The sequence below is a fragment of the Esox lucius genome, chromosome 10, assembly GCF_011004845.1.
Source record: "Esox lucius isolate fEsoLuc1 chromosome 10, fEsoLuc1.pri, whole genome shotgun sequence".
NCBI lineage: Eukaryota > Metazoa > Chordata > Actinopteri > Esociformes > Esocidae > Esox > Esox lucius.
In genome coordinates, this window is record NC_047578.1 from 19039519 (window position 1) to 19061355 (window position 21837).

Sequence of the window (21837 nt, forward strand, 5' to 3'; positions counted from 1 at the left end):
TACAGTGTTACAGATACAGTGTGTCCCTGGCCCAGAATGGTTTCCAACTGACTTAAATAGGTAATAAAGAATGCAGCATACGATGGTTTGACTGGGCAAATAGCAAGGTAACTTTACATATTAACTACATGTTAATAGAGAATTTATTGTTCACACTTAAAAGCGTAAAGAGGAAATGTGCTACTATATTTTTATACTACCGTTTAATGAAGAAAGGATGGACCATTAGCTAACATAATAACAGTATAACCCTATGATTAGTTGGCACATAGTTAGCATAAACATGATCATTTTCAATCCTAGATGGCAATGTTAAAGTGATGGGGGCTGCCATCTTTACCCTATATTTTTCAACATATTTATTATATCTTGTAAAGCATATATTGAAACAAGGTTTTTTCTAAAAAGTGTGCTCAAGATAAAGAACTCTCTGGCCTTTATTGAAAATAATGAGTACATTTTCAAACTTGTTGCCTTCTCAAAACAAAGCTAAATAATCCTTTCACAACTGCTACATTTATCAAAAGAACACCAGTTCCCCCAAACAAATCCAAAGAAAAATGCATTAATCTTGAGTCTATGCTGAGAAAAACTGAAGATTATGTTTCCTGACACATTTGCACACTATCCACCGCATTCGAGAAAAGTAAAGCTCATGCTTGGCTGGGAGCTCCATAGAACAAAACGTCTGCTAGTGGAGTTGCAGGACACAGGTGCTGGGTATCACCAACAAAATGTATTTACAAGGACTGAACAAGGACATGACTGAGATGTACATGAAACACACAATGATTGACACCCAACACAGGGAATAAGGGAACCAATATAGAGAGACAACGAGGGGCAAACGAGACACTGGTGAACGCAATCAACACCAGAGAACAAAGAAACAAAACAACTAGAACGACAAGACACAGAACATAGAAAAGCAACAGCCAGCACAGTACCCTCCCTGAAGGCGTGGCTCCAGGTGCAGAACAAGGGAGGGGTGGGGTCAGGATGACAAGACGGCACCAGGGGCAGGCGTGACAGGAACGGGCAACAGAAGCAGGTGGAGGCGAGGAGCTAGAGAAGGTGGAGATTCAGGACTAGGACCAGGAGGCAGCGGACAGGAAGGAGGCGACGGACAGGAAGGTGGTGGCGGACAAGCAGGAGGCGACGGACAGGAAGGAGGTGGTGGACAATGAGATGTGGCGGTGCTATCGTCATCAGAGATTACTTGTCTCTTTGCAACTCCCTTAGACGGACTGGTATCTGTAGAAGGACGTGTACCTGTAAAAGGAAACTAGCAAACCTGATTTAATTAGTCATCTTATTATCAAGCCTAGTCATCTTATTATCGGTCTGTGACCTTCAGCACTCACTGGACCGGTTCGCAGCAGAGTGCGAAGCGGTTGGGATGAGGATTAGCACCTCTAAATCTGAGGCCATGGTTCTCAGCAGGAAATCAATGGAGTGCCTCCTCCGGGTAGGGAATGAGATGTTACCCCAAGTAAAGGAGTTCAAGTATCTCAGGGTCTTGTTCGCGAGTGAGGGGACAATGGAGCGGGAGGTTGGCCGGAGAATCAGAGCAGCAGGGGCGGTATTTCATTCGCTTTACCGCACCGTTGTGACGAAAAGAGAGCTGAGCCGGAAGGCAAAGCTCTCGATACACCGGTCAATTTTCCTTCCTACCCTCACCTATGGTCATGAAGGCTGGGTCATGACCGAAAGAACAAGATCATGAGTACAAGCAGCTGAAATTGGTTTTCTCAGAAGGGTGGCTGGCTTTTCCCTTAGGGATAGGGTGATAAGCTCAGCCATCCGTAAGGAACTCGGAGTAGAGCCGCTGCTCCTTTGTATCGAAAGGAGCCAGTTGAGGTGGTTCGGGCATCTGGTAAGGATGCCCCCAGGACGTCTCCCTAGGGAGGTGTTCCAGGCACGTCCAGCTGGGAGGACACCTCGGGGTAGGCCCAGGACTAGGTGGAGAGATTATATTTCGACACTGGCCTGGGAACGCCTTGGGATCCCCCAGTCAGAGCTGGCAAATGTGGCTCGGGAAAGGGAAGTTTGGGGTCCCCTGCTGGAGCTGCTGCCCCCGCGACCCGATACCGGATAAGCGGATGAAGATGAGATGAGATTATCAAGCCTTTGATTAAATGTGTAACATTTCAGGGTTAAAACCAAAAGGTAAACATCTTGTGGGCCTGAGGAGAGGTTCTGGAAACCCTGCTCCAAACCAAGTCCAAACCAGTTGACAATTTAATTATGGTGGAAGCCCTAAATGTCAGTGTCTAGTTGTATTTGTGTCTAGGCCTGAAAGTCGATGTCTACTGACTAAGCCTATTAACCATCTTATGTTGCAGTTTTTCTTGATTGCTTGAGCAAATTTGTCTAAGCGGAATGAACTTTTCTAAAACAATTAATATCTAGGCCAAACTAAAACGCATTTGACCAAAATTACAAGATGAATAGCAATAGCAAGAAAATAGCAAGAATAGCATAACATAAAAAACAGACAATTTATCCTGTACTCTCCAATGATACCCTGCAGCTAGTGATATCTGGTTGCCCACTTGAACTTATCACCTCCTGCCTTCTCCAGATCATCATCAGAGACCTCTTCCCATTCCTTCCCATCCAACACTCTTTTGCCCTGGATCCTGCCTTCTCCAGATCATCATCAGAGATCTTTTCCCATTCCTTCCCATCCAACACTCCATCGCCCTGGATCCTGCCTTCTCCAGATCATCATCAGAGATCTTTTCCCATTCCTTCCCATCCAACACTCCATCGCCCTGGATCCTGCCTTCTCCAGATCATCATCAGAGACCTCTTCCCATTCCTTCCCATCCAACACACCATCGCCCTGGATCCTGCCTTCTCCAGATCATCACCAGAGACCTCTTCCCATTCCTTCCCATCCAACACTCCATTGCCCTGGATCTGAGTGTCCATGCCTCAGCCTACTTTTGGATTGATTCCTACCTGCTAGGCGGCTCCTACCCAGTAACATGGAGAGGATTTGTATCTGCCCAGCGACCACTTACTACTGGCATTCCCCAAGGCTTGGTTCTAGGTCTCTATGCAATAAGTCACATGTCTCTGTCATATCCTCACCTGGTTGTTCCTGTCATTGTTATCCGGATGACACTCAACTGTTTTCTCTTCTCCCCATACTGAGGGGCAACACCTCTGCATGCCTGGCTGGTATTTCCGCTTGGATGATGGCCCACCAGCTCAAACGGAGCTGCCAAAATCTTGGAGCCTGCCTGGTTTTTAATCTTCCCAAGTTGTCACATGCCCCAACCCTCAGTTCCAAGGTGTTACGCTGCTATATTATTGTGCTGGGGGATATGAGGGATGTATTACTAACTTTTCTCAGTCTCCTCCAGTTTTAAATTTTAGGAGGAGATGAGGTCCTGGTCCACACCTACGGATTACCTGGTTTGGGGGGCCCGTTGCTGTCCCTGTCCTTGTCCACCTGGTCATACTTCTGACCTAGTCTGGATTTAGTCCAGAAAAATGTATTTATTATTCCAATTGGACTCTTAATATCTCACCCGGCACAGCCAGAAGAGGACTGGTCACCCCTCTGAGCCTGGGTCCTCTCTAGGTTTCTTGGGGTTTAAGGCCGGGTGTCAATGTAAAGCACTTTGTGACAACTGCTGTTGTAAAAAGGGCTTTATAAAAAAATGTGATTGATTGATTGCTCCTCTGCTTAATCCACTGGCTTCCAGTTCAAGCTTGCCTTTGCTACAAGGCCATGGTCACATTTATTTTACTAAGCCCTTTTTACATCAGTCAAGTGCTTTTTCAGGTACCCAGGTTAAAGCAGGCAATGCTCAAACCCAACATCACAACCCTCTTTGTTCTGGCCGTTCTGCCCCCGATCTGCCGTCAAAACTATTTTCGCTCCTTGCACCCCAGTGGTGGAACCAGCTTCCCCTTGGGGTGAAGATGCTGGTGTCTCTAAACATTTTTAGGAAATAATTCAAAAACATTTCAACAAGTTCCTCAAATAACTCATGAACTAATGCTTGTTTTGTGAATACATTTTTATTTTTATTGTTTATTATTTGTATTGTCTTCTTTTCTTCCCTGGAACTAGTCAATAGAGTATAATCTACTTACATGGAATGTGTGTGAAATTAATGACAACTTACTGTTTTGCAAGGAAAGAATACTGTTGTGTTTTTTTAGGAAATGATGGACATCAATTAAACCCAATTTTCAATTTTCTTAGCAATCCAACACTCAAACATTATTAGAACATTAGGTTAAAAAAAAATCGACATTAAATTATTAACCTATCCACAATCCTATTTTCTTATATTTTGCCCACATTAAATGTTTCAGTCCTGTCTCCAAACTTACTAAACTGACTAAATGGTTCAGTAAATGTTTCACTCCTGTCTCCATACTTACAAAACTGACTAAATGGTTCAGTAAATGTTTCAGTCCTGTCTCCAAACTTACTAAACTGACTAAATGGTTCAGTAAATGTTTCAGTCCTGTCTCCAAACTTACTAAACTGACTAAATGGTTCAGTAAATGTTTCAGTCCTGTCTCCAAACTTACTAAACTGACTAAATGGTTCAGTAAATGTTTCAGTCCTGTCTCCAAACTTACTAAACTGACAAAATGGTTCAGTAAATGTTTCAGTTTACTAAAGACAAATCTGGTTTCCTAAAATGAAAAGAAAGACAGGAGAGAGAAAAGAAAAGGGTTTCAAAAAGGAAGGTGGGCATAGTCCATGAGTGGTGGAAATGAACCTGTTAGCTTAGTCCATAGTAAAATAGGCTTCTTTTGCTCCCCTATTAGTTACTCAATATCTTCAAAGAATAAGTGTTTATATTTCGTTCCTCTTTTTGTTAACATCTAATCAATGCAGGAAAATTTCAGCAAGCTATTGATACTAAATCAGTTGTCCCTGTCCCTGCCTGTTACCAGACCCAACAGATGAAACTTCAGGCTCAGCAGCCCTGTTTGCCTATCCCCATTCCCCTGAACCAGCCCTACTCCCAACCAAATAAGGAGTTGAGCAGCATTGTGTTGAATGACATGTCAGTTGGCATAATGGCAGGGGTTCTTTATTTTTGTATACTTTTTTTAATAATAAAACAAATGTATCTGGAATAAAATAAAAAATATTAAATCCTTTTCAATGATAAGAATTCAAACACTAATTATTTTTCCACGCAATGATCATTATATGAAACAAAAACAGCCAATTGACTGTATTGGATGCTGGACAGTTTGAAGCATTGAGTGACTCAGTCTGTATAAGTGATAGAAGTTATTAATCAATGTTGATCATTTTCCATTCAAGACTTATACCATTCAAATTACATTTAGACTATAAAAGATGGCCTTTAGCAGAGGGTATAGAGGTTATCAGTCTTGCATCAAATAGTGAATTCCACTGAATGCATCATGCTGATAAATCTGACTATGGTGTGCTACATCTTTGCCTGACTTGTTCACTGGTTCAGTCACTATTAGGCAAAGGTGGTACCCTACTCTACCGGACACCCCACCACCCCTGTGAAATACTTTATATAACGTGGTTACACACTTGAAAAAGACAACTATTATAGTGTTAAATCTGCCCTGTTGTCCATGTCCACTTTAGCAGCTAATGCACAGTACAATGTCCTCCCTAATCAACCAAAATATGCAAGCTATATATTTATTCTTAACATGACCTAGATATATTCAGATGTTATTTAAAAAGAAATATGAAATCACCCATCAGCTTTATAATTAATCGCAGTCAATATTATTGTTATCTATTTTTGTTATGCTATGTTCTTGTTAATATAGACTTGCATAAAAAACAAAACCGCGGTATTTATTAAAGCCTTGTCAAGAACAAAATTCCCCATCCTTGCCTTGACGCCACATCGTTAATCTTCCTCGACTTCCATCAGCTGTACTTGGCTCTGCTGCTGTCGCTTATCCAGCGTCTTCACGTTCATATGTTTATATTGTTAGTAACTTAAATATGTTAATTATATATATTTTTACTCTATATATTGCATATATGTTTTTGGTAATAGTACATACCCTAATCTGGTGGTCTTTTCACCAGTCATCCTCATTTGTCTTGCGATCTCTCTTGAAAAACAAATCTGTCATTTCAGGCTACTAGAAGTCACATGAATTTTTTTTTTAAATGTTATGCGGATTAGATGTAGTTTGAGGTTATAATGTTTTAATGGAATATTTTGACATGTTTGGGTGTAAAAGAAAACTGGGATTAGGGTTGCCACCTTCAAAGTGGAAAACTAAGGGACACATTGCCAACGGCCCCAAACCTGAGGGACACAAATGAAGCGGGGTCTGGGGGTCCCCCCAAATCAGAAGGTTAGATGCTTCATTTCCTGCATTCTAGTGAATTTTTATGCACCAATTTGTTCTTTTAAGCATCATTTTCAAAGTGCTCTGGTACTGTGAACATTAATGTAATGGAAATAGAGTAAATATTAGTAAAGAAAAGTTGCATCAATTATATTAAGGATTAAAACATCAGATCATACACATTGGCAAGATATTTGGTTTATCAAAATAAACTATTTGGTATATTTGGAAGAAGCAAGAACCCACCTTCCAGGAAGGATGGGGTAACATAGTTTTGTCTGTTGCTGTTCCCATGCTCCGTCATAGTCCCCCATCCAAATTATGTCCCGTTCCACCATTGACAATTTTAAATCAAATTTAAAGACCCACCCTCAAAATGTATGTCAAAATGTTTGAAATTGGCCGCTTAAATATATTAGTGAAAACTATTTTATGCATTTCTAAATAAAATGGACAATGGGCAAGGTGGTGTTTCGATTCTATGACCTTACGTTCTATGTCGTGAAGCTTTGCCCATAAGGGCTTCGCTCCTATTGGTTTACCCTCTCTGCCAATAGGCAGTCACTGAAAATTTAAATATGCAAATCGCACCTCTCATGGCCATCTGCCCCATGGCTATGAAAGAGGTCGTCACACCCCAATCTACCTCCCTTCTTTCTTCACGAGAAAGTTTAGATTTATGCAATTTGGTGATTCTACAATAGCCAAGGATGGCTTCACCTTCTTCAGCCGCTGGAGCGGCTTCATCAGCAGTAGCACCCCGGCCTCTGACTTCTCTGTCAGTCTGCCTCTGTAGCGAGCTGGACCCGGCTGAAGACACACATACATTGTGCTGTGCGTGTCTTGGGCCGCTGCACGCTCGTGAGGGTGCTACTGAGGAGCCTGTGTGCACCGCCTGCGCCGTCCTCCCTTTACCGGTGAGGATGGAGTGGCTTGCATTTTTCACTGAGGAGGTCCCTCTCGCCGACGTCCTCTCTCTCCTCTCTGAGGAGGACTCCTGGCAGGAGTTTGAGGCGCTGGCTGAGGGGACCGGCCCAAAGACGTAAATACGCAGAGGAGGCATGGGGTGCGCCTTTCATGACCAGGGTGACCGTGAAGTCGCACCTCGCCTTCACTACTGTGGAGGGGAGGTTGGAGGTGCTGGGCTGGGGCATTCCGCCCCTGGAAACAGCTCTGGCGTCTTCCCTGGTTCCGGGCCTGAGTACCTGGTCCGACAAGCGCCCTGCCCTGCCTTCGGTGAGGGACCGTCTCTCTGCCAGCCTGGCAGAGAAACAATACGCCCTGTCGGTGCAGTCCCTCGCGGCCTGCAATAATGTGGGCCTTCTGGCTGCAGCTGTGGCCGGAATGACGGAGGGCCGCACCTCTCTGAACCCGGCTGAGGTGAGCGAGGTGGCATGTGCGTCGGCGGCCATTTTGAAGTTGACGCAGGCCAATTCCCTCTCGGCGGGTCGGGTGATGGCAACGTCGGTGGTGCAGGTTTGGCACCTCTGGCTGGCGTTGACCTCCCTGAAAGAGCCGGAAAAGGTCCAGTTCCTGAATGCTCCGCTTCAGGAGGACGCGCTGTTCGGTGCCGCGGTCACAGAGACTCTGATACACCAGAAAAAGGACAGAGAGGAGCGTCTCCATTTGGGTCCCCTCCTACCCGTCCCTTCTTCGTCGGCGGCGTCTTCTACTCCTGCTGAGGCCTCGCGGAGGTCGAGGGGGAGATTGCGGACCTTCTAGAAAAGGGGGCTGTGTCCCTAGTCCCGTTGGGGCAGAAGGGTGCCCAAAAAGATGGGGGGCATGCGACCGATTCTGGACTTGCGTGTTTTAAACAAATGTGTGTCAAAGCGGCCGTTTCGCATGCTCACAACGAAACATCTCCTGGAGTGTGTGCATCCCGGGAATTTTTGCGTCTGCATTGATCTGAAGAATGCTTACTTTCATGTTCCTGTTCTGCCGCGCCACAGGAAGTTCCTGCGTTTTGCCTTTCAGGGTCAAGCATACGAGTACACGAGGATTCCGTTCGGGTACGCTTTGGCCCCCCGCACTTTCACTAAGTGTGTAGAGGCTGCGTTGGGTCCGCTGAGGTGCCAGGGGGTCAGGGTTCTGGCCTACCTGGACGACCTGTTGGTTCTGGCGCATTCGGCGAAACAAGAGTGCCCCCCAGCCCAGTCAACTGGTGGTATTTCTGGGGCTCCAGTTATCCACAGTCTCTATGAGGGCTTGGATATCCGAGGTGCGGAGAAAGGCCATTCTGCTGGCCTTGGCTCATGTCCGGTCGTCACGCACGGTGTCGGTGTACGCGGTCATGTCTCTCCTGGGCCTGATGTCGTCTGCCCATGCGGAGGTCCCGCTGGGTCTGCTACACATGAGGGGCCTTCAACGCTGGTTTGCCCGCCTCCGTTTGGATCCGGTACGCCACAGTTGGTCGAGATCCCGGTCTTTCTGGCGCGGGATTTGGCTTTCTGGAGAGACCCGCGCACTCTGCTGCGTGGGGTTCCCATGGGCAGAGTGTTGGTTTGAGTCCCCGTGTTTACGGACGCGACCCTGACGGGCTGGAGTGGAACGTGCCTTCGGAGCGCCACATCAACTGGCTGGAGTTGGGGCCAGGACGTGTTGGTGTGGTCAGACAACTGCACGGCGGTTGCTTACGTGAACAGGCAGGGCGGGGTCAGGTCTCTGCCCCTCCACCTGTTGGTGGTGCTGATTTGGGAATGGGCGCAGGTGTACCTCAGGTCTCTGAGGGCCCTTCACATTCCCGGAGAACTCAATGTAGGCGCGGACTTGCTGTCTTGGGGAGGTCCCCGGGACGACAAGTGGCGTCTTCATCCCGACATTGTGTACGAGATCTGGAGATGCTTTGGGAAGGCGCAGGTGGATCTGTGCACTGCCCCCTGTGGTATTCTCTTCGAGCGCAAAACGCGTGGACGGTTGGACGGTTTCTGGCTCTGACCTCTGCTAAGAGGGTCAGTGAACTTTGTGCGCTGTCGACGCAGCCTGGCCGTGTTGCTCCCTAACCCGGCTTTTCTGCCCAAGGTGATCAAGGCGTCTTTTCGTTCCATGACGATGGTGTTGTGGGCGTTTTCTCCCCCTCCCCATGTGGGTGCGTTGATTTATGGCCCTGGGGGGCGGGACTTCCATATTGATGTGACAGGTTGTCAGGACATCCGGTTTGTAGGGTGGGACTTCCGTTATGACGTATGTTAGGGTGGGACTTCCTGTATGACGTGTGTTAGGGCGGGACATCAGGAGTGACCTATGCATGTCCGGTGACTTTGTGATTTATGATTACATTGATGTGTCAGTGTTTGATGTTTTACCACGCCTGATGAGCAAACCAGACTAGTGTTATAACAGGTGGGTTATGTTTGAAGATTAATGTTAAATTCCCAGGCAATAAATGTGGTACAGATGTAAACTTCCATGTTTTACAATGCGGTTGTAACATGGTGTTTTTCCACAAGCACAGAGTTACACGTGAGAGACATGCTTTTTCTGTAAGATATAAAGAAGGGGGGGTAGGGACTTACGATTTAGGATAGTTTCAGCCCATCTTTCATTTTAACAAGAGATGGGCCTTAAGGTGATATCTGCCCTGTAGTAATGGTCCCTTAATAACCACTAATACAAACTGTAGTATATGCAGGTTAGAAATCATCCCGTGTCTCACGGTTTGTAGTTCAACACAGCACTACAGCAAACTAACATCGCATGAGCAATGCTATTATTTTGAAGGAGCATCCATGGCCCGGGCCAACCACACATTACGCATAGGTGGATTGTGTCGCAATTTGGGTTTTAAAATATTGTTATAAATAAAAACAAGTGTATGTATGAGCAATGGTGAGTTTTATAATAAAAATGGTTGTTTAAGTCAGCATTAACATCTAAGTTGCATTATAGGGCAAAATTTTGGCACATTCTACGCAAGGATTATGGCAGGCTTGGATACTTTGATTGTTAGAGCTTCAGACTTTGTACACGGGCCTGGTGATCGTCTGCAGATTGAGTTGATTGGTGAATCTCTGATAGACCCCGTACATGTGACCATGAGAGCGGATGAATATAATGAACGCACGTTTGGTAATTTACTTGAAAGTGTTATGCAGAGTAATGCCGAGATTATGATTGATGAATCACTAGAACTGGTGGTACAAATTGTCAAAAACCGTGAGGGTGGTGCCCCGCGACGTAAAGCTCAAACATTGTTGATAGATCCGATTATCAATAAAAAAAGAAGACATTTATATGTGGCTGTGAATAAAGATTCTACGTGTTTTTCTGTTTGTTTGATGGGTATGTTGAACCCGCAGTACACATATCCTGAGGCCCTGGTTAGTGGTCGTGAGTTACATAAGAGCGCTGGTTTAGCATTAGCTGATTGTGTGGCATTCACAGATATTGTTCGGTTTGAAGAAATGACAGGGTGTAAAATTGTTGTCTTTCACCGAACACGAGATGGTCACTTTACCATGTTTCAAAACAGCGAGGACACCCACCCTAGAACTGTCTTTATCTACTTACACGATAACCATTTCTATGGCATCATGAATCTGAAGGGTTTTCTGGGTGTGTCTTATGTCTGTGACTGGTGCTATACCGGTTTAAACACACGTGGTGATCATGGTTGTAAACATAAGCTGTAGTGTCTGTCTTCATGAAGATTGTCATACCCAACCCCGTAACACAAAGCAGTGCCCTGACTGTAAACGGATATGTTATTCAGATTTTTGTTATAGCCAGCATAAACGTTTGAAGCACCACAAAAGTGTGGATCGTTGTGCTAGCAGTTGTGACCAGAAGAAATACTGTGTCGATTGCGGCCGTTATTACAATGTTAGTGTTACCAACTATAAAGCGCACAGGTGCATGGCTAACATATGTCACAATTGTAATGTGGATCTGGCGGTTGAAATGAATCATCAGTGTTTTATAAAACCCTCCAAGCCCGAGGACCCCAGTGAGCGCTACATATTTTATGATTTTGAAACTATTGCCAATCCGGTTAATGGTGTACACACTGCAAATTTTGTGTGCACAATAAGCTTTGATCACAAGACGTGGTGTTCAGCCAGAGATGGTTGTGTCACTGCTTTTTTTCAAAAGTTTAGGCAACCGAAATATAATGACTACACATTTATAGCACACAACTCTAAAGGTTTCGATGGTTACATCTTGATGCAGTACCTTGCTAATTGGCATGACACTTATTGCTAATGGTAGCAAGCTCATGATTTTTACAGACAGCACATTCAATCAGAGATACATTGATAGTAATTGCTTTCTACCTATGAAGCTGTCAGACTTGCCACGTGCTATGGGTTTTAAGGATTCGAAAAAAGCCTACTTTCCTTACAAGTTTAACATCAAGGAGAATGAGAACTATGTTGGCCCCCATCCGGAACCGCATTACTATGGTGTGAATACCATGATGGCTAAAGAAAAAGATGAGTTTTTGCAATGGTATGCAACTGTTTCCGCAGACCCCTTTGTCATGCAGGATGAAATAAAGGCTTACTGTGTGAATGATGTGGTCATCTTGAGAGAGGGTTGTATGCACTACAGACTCGAGTTCCTGGAGTGTGGTGGTGTTGACCCATTCCGGTCAATTACGATTGCTTTGGCTTGCATGAAAGTCTTTTGCAACAGATTCCTCACCAAGGACACCATTGCATTGGTCCCCTCAGACAACTACAACTGTTATCAGAAGACATTCTCAAACCGCTCAATCCAGTGGCTTGAATATGTGGCCTCCGATGAGAATATATCAATACAGCACACCCTGAACAGGGGTGAAGAGAAAATCGGCACCTACTACGTTGATGGATATGCTGAACGTGATGGGTTTAGCACGGTCTATGAATTTCTATGTTGTTTCTGGCATGGTCCCCCAAAGTGTCATTGTTCAACAAGCATCAATCCAATGACAAAGATTCAGTATGGGTTGATGCACCAGCAATGGTTGACAAAGCTAGAGGCTTTAAAAGAACAACACAACGTACATGTTCAATACATATGGGAGTGTAAGTGGAATCAGCTTAAAAACACATCCGCAGATGTCAAAGCTTTCTTGAAGACCTTTGGTGCTCCAGAGCGCCTTGACCCTCTTGATGCTCTTTTTGGCGGTCGTACTAATGTGATTCATCTGAAGTTGCGATTTGGCGGTAAGCTGTTCTTTCCATTGTGTAGATTATGTGCAGAGTCTGAAAACCAGGTAACAGATTGTTCCCATACTGATTCTGAAAGATCTTTAACCGGTACCTGGGTTTCTGTTGAGCTGGTTAAGGCTGTTGAGAGGTTATCGCATTGTGGAAGTATTTGAAGTCTGGGATTTCACCAGGACATCAGATGATCTTTTTGCAGATTACATGAGAACATTCCTGAAGCACAAGCAGGAAGCTAGTGGCTTCCCACCAACTGTGGTTGACGATGAGGCTAAAGACCGGTATATCCGTGAATATCATGAAAAGGAGGGTGTGCAGCTTGACAAGGAAAACATTGTTTTAAACAGTGCTAGGCGATCTTTAGCTAAATTGGCAATGAATAGTCTTTGGGGTAAGATGGGTGAGCGGACTAACCTTATGAACACAATGTTTAATTACAGATCCGGAGGAGTTTAGCCTCTACCTTGGTTATTTCTTGTTTATCTCAGACACTGTTGCGATGGTACAGTGGCGTTACACAAAACAGACACCAATCAAACTACGTAACGGCAACATTTTTATTGCTGTGTTCACAACCGCTTATGCTAGACTCGAGTTGTATTCACTCTTGGAGAAGTTAGATAGACGTGTACTCTACACAGACACTGATTCCGTGATCTTTGTCACATGCCATGGGGATTGGGTGCCCCCACTGGGCCCGTTCTTGGGTGACTTGACCAATGAGTTACCGGATGATGACAGCATAGCTCAATTTGTTAGTGGTGGGCCAAAGACATACGGTTACAAAACCGTTAAAGGTCTGACCTGTCTCAAAGCAAAAGGCATTACGCTCAACAGCTACAACACAACCATTGTTAATTTGGAGACGCTGACAGGACTGGTTGATTACTTAGTATGGGGTGAGGGCGGTGATGATGATCATGTCCTTGCTAATGCAGACACAATTGCTAGAGATAAAAGAACATTCACGTTGAAAAACCGAGTAGTGTCTAAGCGTTTCAGAGTTGTGTACAACAAGCGTGTACTGCTCCCTGAATACAGCAAAAGGCCTTACGGGTACTAAACCACAGTCTAGGATGGATAGCGGTTTTGACCCACGACTACAACACCTGCTCAGCTGTGTCATTAGTGGCCCCAGTAACTCTGGTAAAACATATTTTGTGAAGATGTTGTTGGATAAAGCTGAGGTTGTTTTGTCCAAAGAAATTCAAAATATCGTCTGGGTTATTCATGTTGGCAACCGCTGTATGATGAAATGTTGAAGGTAAGGGAGATACATTTTATAGAAGGTCTACCAACATCGCTGTGTGATGACAATCTGCTACCGATTCAGAAAAACAACCTTTTAATTATTGACGATTTAATGAAAAGTGCATCAGAGAGTTTGGAGATGGAGAGAGTTTTCACACAATATTCATCCCACCATAACCTGTGAAATAGCGCTTAATCTAAGGCGCGGAAATATACCCTTAACAGAATTGCAGCTCCGAAAAGTAAAGAGACAAAAAGCCAAAATTATATACATGTCTAGAAAGAACACTTCAGTCGCAAGGAAAAGAAAAACCATCAACCAATCTGGAGGTTTTCTACTGCCGTTACTAAGCATTGCAGTTCCATTCTTAACCAGTCTAATTGCATCGAGACAGGGTTAAACAACATGGAGCATGCTCAGAAAATGTTTCTGGTGCCACAACATCAGTTAGAAAAACTGCGAGAATCCAAAACGACTAGCACCGATGTAAGACAATCTGTTGAAAATTATTTGGACTCATCGATTCGCAATATACTGTTGAAGCCTGATATGGATTTAAATGAGAAAGCTAAAAGATACTCTGCCATTTGACAAAGATTTTTGGCTGTTGTGCGACAGGGGGAGCTTGATACAAACACCCTGACTTTAAGTCTCCCCGTGTCTGAGACAGGGTCTGATGTAGTAAACGTGACTGAGACTAAGCAAACTGTTGACTGAAATGTTGACCTTTGTTGATGAACTTTTGGATAATGTGCCTGTGAAGCGTAGAAAGAATGTTTAATATATTCTTAATAGAATGCACAGGTCTAAAGATTTGACTTCATGGAATTCAAATGGTGAATTCGTTTTCAAAGGAGAGCTAATCAAGGGCTTGCACCGGTTGGATCTTGTTAAAAGTGTGACAGCAACCAATAAAATTGCTGACGATAGAAGACCGTTGGGGTGGGGGGTGTTTTTAGAGGCCATGGCATGTCTCAACATGCCTTTTACAACTATTCCAAATGCGCATGTAAGACGTAAAATCTATTTGTATAAACAAACGTCTGGTGACACAATGGATGATTTAGCCACACCACCAGCAACTGGTTTTCAACCAACCAAAGCTTTCTTTGAACCCCCTACCACGGACCCCACAAAATGGCTTCCATTTTAATGTTTTTATTTTATGCTTTTTTAATCATTTGTGATTCATTGTATGTTTGTTTTACCTTGAATAAATGTTGTATGAAAAATACTTTGTAAACATTGATGTGGTTTTACAAATGTTTTTATTTTTGAATAATAAAGTTGACATACACATGATTGGCTTTTCTATTTCTTCAACAACCATGGCACAAATTAAACATTTCACAAGATTGACCATGTTGTATGCAATTAAACATTTGCTTATCAAGCTTACTCTGGTACATCTTAGCTACAAACTTTGAGACTAGGGCATAATTTTCTTGTAAATCATCAACATAAAAAGACATAAAATCTATATAACTCAAACCTTTTGTCATTAGAAATAAAAAAGAACACACAATGCTGTCCACACGTGGTTGAAACCAGGTCCTGTACTTGTTTTGAACTGTATTCCACATTCTCACAGGTTTTCAGAAAGGCATTGATTGACTTGGGAAAATATGTAAAATCTCGGGGGTTTCCAAAACTGTCATAAAACCTTCCAATGCCATCATCCGTTATGTAAATAGCCAGCCAGTGCTCCCCAGGGTGATGGCTTGGGTGTGTATTAACAATCATCATTGATGCAACATCTCGGACAGGCACCCTAGGTAGTTGGTCGCTTGCCAGCACACCATAGAAAATGAAAATTGGTTCACCACACTGGTCAACTCTGCTGTATTCATTTCCACACAGTTTTCCTAATAGTAATCAACCATGACTTGTCGCCGGTTTGACACTTCGAAAATGGAGTCAAAGATTGAATAAACAACTAAATTAATTGTGTGGGGTAGTGGTTGTCTGAACCTCTTCTCAAGTCGTACATTCCCTGACTTGATCAAGGATATGTGCTGACCACATTCCTCGTCTGGCGCGCAGTTGAATGCATAAGCATGGCCATGTAAGAAGTCCGACCTGTCAATAGCCAAGGCTTGGTCCTTTAGGTGTTTTCCTGAAGCTAAAGCCAATTGGTAAAATGCACGCACTGCTGACCCTGTTGTGTAATTTGGTTGGAATGGTTTGCTAGGAAATTGCTGACCATCTACATACATAGCCATAAACTCCAAATTATAATGTTTGAAATTGAATAGATTTTTTGTGTAACTTCCGGTAAAACTGTCATTGTCCACCAATCCGATTACAATACATTTTGGCAGAGGTCCTAAAAATTGGTTTTCCTGGTTGCAAACATGACCCCCAGCCGGTAAACTAAAGTCTTCATACACACTCTTTCAATCGGGTACTTGGCATTGGTTGAGAGTAGCGCTTGAGCGTGTCCAAGTTTCACAGCAGGCGAAACAGACACTTTCTTGACAAATAGTGACGCTGATAATATATGCAAACGATAACGCACATCCCTGACACCCATAAGGCAGAACTCATCTTTACTGCGCACCATCCTAACCTTTATGTCAACGCCGTTTAACATAAGTTTCTCTTGAAAGAAGATATCGCTATGAACAGGGCTGATCATTTCAAATGTTGTGCTATCTTCTGAATAGGCTGCCCTTTTCGTAAATCCATCGTTCTCGCCTGCAGGTTCCGTAACATCCATCTGACCTGCGGCATCCTTGTAAAACAACCCAGCTGAAAACTGTGTCTTTAATGTATCACATCCATTATTCAGAATGCTCTCTATAACAGCTCTGTAGGGGTATGTGTTGCTACTCTGGCTAATTAAACAATCACCCAAGGAGACATCCACTTGTGAAAATAGGGTGGCTATCGGATAGTTGATAACCCCAACACGTGCTCCGGCATCAATTTTAGTTCCATCCGGTTTAGTGACTTTTACATGTAGGTACAACAAAGTATTGTTTAGATCAACGTAGTCTTCGCCATTCCCGGCAATAAAGAACTCCAGAGGGGCTGCGTCTGATATTGCTGATAGGGTCGGTATTTCAATGTATGTATTTTTCTCAATAGATGTCTGTGTGAAGGGGACTGAATAAATTCAACTCTGTCTTCATACATTCGCCAGACATACGGTGTAGGAGTGCCATCTTTCTAAAATATATTCTTAATCAGCTTTGCCGTGTTCCCTTTGAGTGTCCTCCGGGGTGTATGTCCTCTTTTAACCTTGGCTCTTGTTTTTGTCTCATTCTTGCGTTTTTTACTCTTGGGTAGGCTCCGCCTACCAGGTGGTCTCTTTCTAACACCTCGAGACATAACCATCAATCCAGAACCATCCTGCTGTTTTGTTTGTCGTGACATAACACTGTTGACAACATCGCCAACTATATTCCTAGCTGCACTCTTCAGATGTGGTTTTGCTATGGAGAATCCGCGCTTCAACAAAGGTATTGCCATCCGGAAAATCCCTCGGAAAAGGCCCCCTAGACCAGCCCCATACATTGCTGAGCTACCATGATACCTGTCACGGTTGTGGGATGAAGAGGACACAGGCGCAGAGTAGAGGTAGGTAAGGTAATCCATTTAATACAAAATAAAGAATGCAGGACTCCAACAAAACAAAAAGCAGCAACCAGTGACGTGGGTATTCCTTACACAGGATAAACAAAACCAAAATGAACCACGCCTTGGGGCCTACAAACTAAACTTAAATAGGGTCCCCAATTGGAGGCAATGACTAACACCTGCCTCCAATTGGGGAAACCAAAAAAAGGAGTAGAGGTGGCTAAAGGCCACCTCCTGTCCTGTCCTGGCTATGCCCCGAGCCCAGCGCAGAGATGGCTAGGGGCACAGCCAGGACGTGACAGTACCCCCCCCCAAAGGCGCGGGCTCCCGACCGCAAGACCGGGACGACCACACCCGGACCGGCGGAGGCTCAGCGCCCGGAGCCGCCGGCACAGGCCGGGGAGGCGGAGCCGCAGGGACAGGCCAGGGAGGCAGAGGGTCAGGAGACGGGAGAGCCGGCGGAGGGACAGGAACCGGCAGGAGAGCCGGCGGCGGGTCGACAGCCGGCGGAGAAGCAGGAGCCGGGGGAACCGGCGGAGGGTCGACAGGAGCCGGGGGAGGAGCCGGGGGAGCAGGAGCCGGGGGAGCCGGTGGAGGAATAGGAGACGGGGAAACCGGCGGAGGGTCAGGAGCCGGCGGAAGAGCCGGCGGAGGAGCAGGAGACGGGGGAGCCGGCGGGGGAATAGGAGCCGGCGGAGGAGCAGGAGCCGGGGGAGGCGGCGGAGGGTCCGGAGCCGGCGGGAGAGCTGGCGGAGGAGTAGGAGACGGGGGAGCCGGCGGGGGAATAGGAGCCGGCGGAGGAGTAGGAGCCGGGGGAGCCGGCGGAGGAATAGGAGACGGGGGAGCCGGCGGAGCCGGAGCCGGCGGAGGGTCAGGAGCCTGCGGAAGAGCCGGCGGAGGAGTAGGAGCCGGCGGAGGAGCAGGAGACGGGGGAGCCGGCGGGGGAATAGGAGCCGGTGGAGGAGTAGGAGCCGGGGGAGCCGGCGGAGGAATAGGAGACGGGGGAGCCGGCGGAGCCGGAGCCGGCGGAGGGTCAGGAGCCTGCGGAAGAGCCGGCGGAGGAGTAGGAGACGGGGAAACCGGTGGAGGGTCAGGAGCCGGCGGAAGAGCCGGCGGAGGAGTAGGAGCCGGCGGAGGAGCAGGAGCCGGTGGAGGAGCAGGAGCCGGGGGAGCCGGCGGAGGGTCCGGAGCCGGCGGAAGGGCCGGCGGTGGGTCCGGAGCCGGCGGAAGAGTCGGCGGAAGAGCCGGCGGAGGGTCCGGAGCCGGCGGAAGAGCCGGCGGAGGAGTAGGAGCCGGGGGAGCTGGCGGAGGAATAGGAGCAGGCAGAGGAATAGGAGACGGGGGAGCCGGCGGGGGAATAGGAGCCGGTGGAGGAGCAGGAGCCGGGGAAGCCGGCGGAGGGTCCGGAGCCGGCGGGAGAGCCGGCGGAGGAGTAGGAGCCGGGGGAGCCGGCGGAGGAATAGGAGCCGGCAGAGGAATAGGAGACGGGGGAGCCGGCGGAGGAATAGGAGCCGGCGGCAGGTCGGCAGCCGGCGGAGGAGTAGGAGCCGGGGGAGCCGGCGGAGGAATAGGAGCCGGCAGCAGGTCGGCAGCCGGCGGAGGAGCAGGAGCCGGGGGAGCCGGCGGAGGGTTGACGGCCGGCGGGGGAGCAGGAGCCGGCGGAGGAGCAGGAGACGGGGGAGCCGGCGGGGGAATAGGAGCCGGTGGAGGAGCAGGAGCCGGGGGAGCCGGCGGAGGGTCAGAACCCTGTGGGAGAGCCGGCGAAGGAGCCGGAGACAGGGAAGCCGGCGGAGGGTCAGGGAGAGCCGGCGGAGGGTCAGGGAGAGCCGGGACAGGCGAGGGCGCCGCTGAGGCCGGGACAGGCGAGGGCGCCGCTGAGGCCGGGACAGGCGAGGGCGCCGTAGGACGATGCGGGGGCTCCTGGGCAGGTGAAGGCGCTGCGGGACAAGGTGGCCAGTCGGCGGCCAGTCATCCGCGGGCCCGGGCGGCGGCGGCCAGTCATCCGCGGGCCCGGGCGGCGGCGGCCAGTCATCCGCAGGCCCGGGCGGCGGCCAGTCCACGGCGGGTCCTGGCAGCGGCGAAAACAGGGCAGCGGGAGGAGCTGGCGGCTGAGGCCACTGGGCAGCGGGTGGAGCTGGCGGCTGCGGCCACTGGGCAGCGGGGGGCGCTGGCGGCGCTGGCTGCGGCTCCCAGGCAGCGGGGGGCGCTGGCTGCGGCTCCCAGGCAGCGGGGGGCGCTGGCTGCGGCTCCCAGGCAGTGGGGGGCGCTGGCTGCGGCTCCCGGGCAGCAGGGGGCGCTGGTGGCGCTGGCTGCAGCTCCCAGGCAGCGGGGGACGCTGGCTGCAGCTCCCAAGCAGCGGGGGACGCTGGCTGCAGCTCCCAAGCAGCGGGGGGCGCTGGCTGCGGCTCCCAAGCAGCAGGGGTTGCTGGCGGCGCTGGCTGCGGCTCCCAGGGAGCGGGGAGCGCTGGCTGCGGCTCCCGGGCAGCGGGGGGCGCTGGCTGCGGCTCCCAGGCAGCGGGGGGCGCTGGCTGCGGCTTCCGGGCAGCGGGGGGCGCAGGCTGCGGCTTCCGGGCAGCGGGGGGCGCAGGCTGCGGCTTCCGGGCAGCGGGGGGCGCAGGCTGCGGCTTCCGGGCAGCGGGGGGCGCAGGCTGCGGCTCCCGGGCAGCGGGGGGCGCTGGCTGCGGCTCCCGGGCAGCGGGGGGCGCTGGCTGCGGCTCCCGGGCAGTGTGGGGCGCTGGCGGCGCCGGCTGCGGCTCCCGGGCAGCAGGGGGCGCTGGCTGCGAGAACCGGTACGGCGGGTCCCGATAGCCCCACCAGTCCTCACATCTCCCAACATCAGGGAAAGCCCTCATAGGCCCCCCCGGCGTTGTTGCCCGACGCCTAGGAGCTGGCACCGGGCAGGGCTGGGGCACCTGGACTACCCCACACGTGAGCACGGGTGGCACGGCCGCGTCCTTCCATTCCGCCTGCCCCCACAGCACCCCGCCAAGAAATTCTTGGGGCGGACACACGGAGGTTTGCTTACGTCGCCTCCGTCGACGTCTCCTCCGGGGTGGATGCTGTGGAGGCCCGGTGTGCCGCAGAGGACAGTAGGGGTTCTCCTCCTCCTCGGTGTCGCTGTCTGGCCAACCGAGGAGTTCCCCTACCGTCCATTTCTGCTGTGTCTCTTGGTGGTGGTTCATTCTGTCACGGTTGTGGGATGAAGAGGACACAGGCGCAGAGTAGAGGTAGGTAAGGTAATCCATTTAATACAAAATAAAGAATGCAGGACTCCAACAAAACAAAAAGCAGCAACCAGTGACGTGGGTATTCCTTACACAGGATAAACACTACCAAAATGAACCACGCCTTGGGGCCTACAAACTAAACTTAAATAGGGTCCCCAATTGGAGGCAATGACTAACACCTGCCTCCAATTGGGGAAACCAAAAAAAGGAGTAGAGGTGGCTAAAGGCCACCTCCTGTCCTGTCCTGGCTATGCCCCGAGCCCAGCGCAGAGATGGCTAGGGGCACAGCCAGGACGTGACAGTACCCCCCCCCAAAGGCGCGGGCTCCCGACCGCAAGACCGGGACGACCACACCCGGACCGGCGGAGGCTCAGCGCCCGGAGCCGCCGGCACAGGCCGGGGAGGCGGAGCCGCAGGGACAGGCCAGGGAGGCAGAGGGTCAGGAGACGGGAGAGCCGGCGGAGGGACAGGAACCGGCAGGAGAGCCGGCGGCGGGTCGACAGCCGGCGGAGAAGCAGGAGCCGGGGGAACCGGCGGAGGGTCGACAGGAGCCGGGGGAGGAGCCGGGGGAGCAGGAGCCGGGGGAGCCGGTGGAGGAATAGGAGACGGGGAAACCGGCGGAGGGTCAGGAGCCGGCGGAAGAGCCGGCGGAGGAGCAGGAGACGGGGGAGCCGGCGGGGGAATAGGAGCCGGCGGAGGAGCAGGAGCCGGGGGAGGCGGCGGAGGGTCCGGAGCCGGCGGGAGAGCCGGCGGAGGAGTAGGAGACGGGGGAGCCGGCGGGGGAATAGGAGCCGGCGGAGGAGCAGGAGCCGGGGGAGGCGGCGGAGGGTCCAGAGCCGGCGGAAGAGCCGGCGGAGGAGCAGGAGATGGGGAAACCGGCGGAGGGTCAGGAGCCGGCGGAAGAGCCGGCGGAGGAGTAGGAGCCGGCGGAGGAGCAGGAGACGGGGGAGCCGGCGGGGGAATAGGAGCCGGTGGAGGAGCAGGAGCCGGGGGAGCCGGCGGAGGGTCCGGAGCCGGCGGAAGAGCCGGCGGAGGAGTAGGAGCCGGGGGAGGGTCAGGGAGAGCCGGCGGAGGGTCAGGGAGAGCCGGGACAGGCGAGGGCGCCGCTGAGGCCGGGACAGGCGAGGGCGCCGCTGAGGCCGGGACAGGCGAGGGCGCCGTAGGACGATGCGGGGGCTCCTGGGCAGGTGAAGGCGCTGCGGGACAAGGTGGCCAGTCGGCGGCCAGTCATCCGCGGGCCCGGGCGGCGGCGGCCAGTCATCCGCGGGCCCGGGCGGCGGCGGCCAGT

The 21837-nt window shown here is 49.8% G+C and overlaps 1 protein-coding gene across 1 annotated transcript; it reads right to left on the reverse strand.

Annotated features, from left to right (window-relative positions):
* Positions 1 to 17925: 17925 nt before the first annotated feature.
* On the reverse strand, positions 17926 to 19053 carry LOC117594970 (vegetative cell wall protein gp1-like; the record flags this gene model as incomplete). Its single annotated transcript, XM_034294717.1, has 1 exon — positions 17926 to 19053. A coding segment is annotated over one exon (1128 nt), but the record flags the coding sequence as incomplete, so codon positions are not given.
* Positions 19054 to 21837: the final 2784 nt, after the last annotated feature.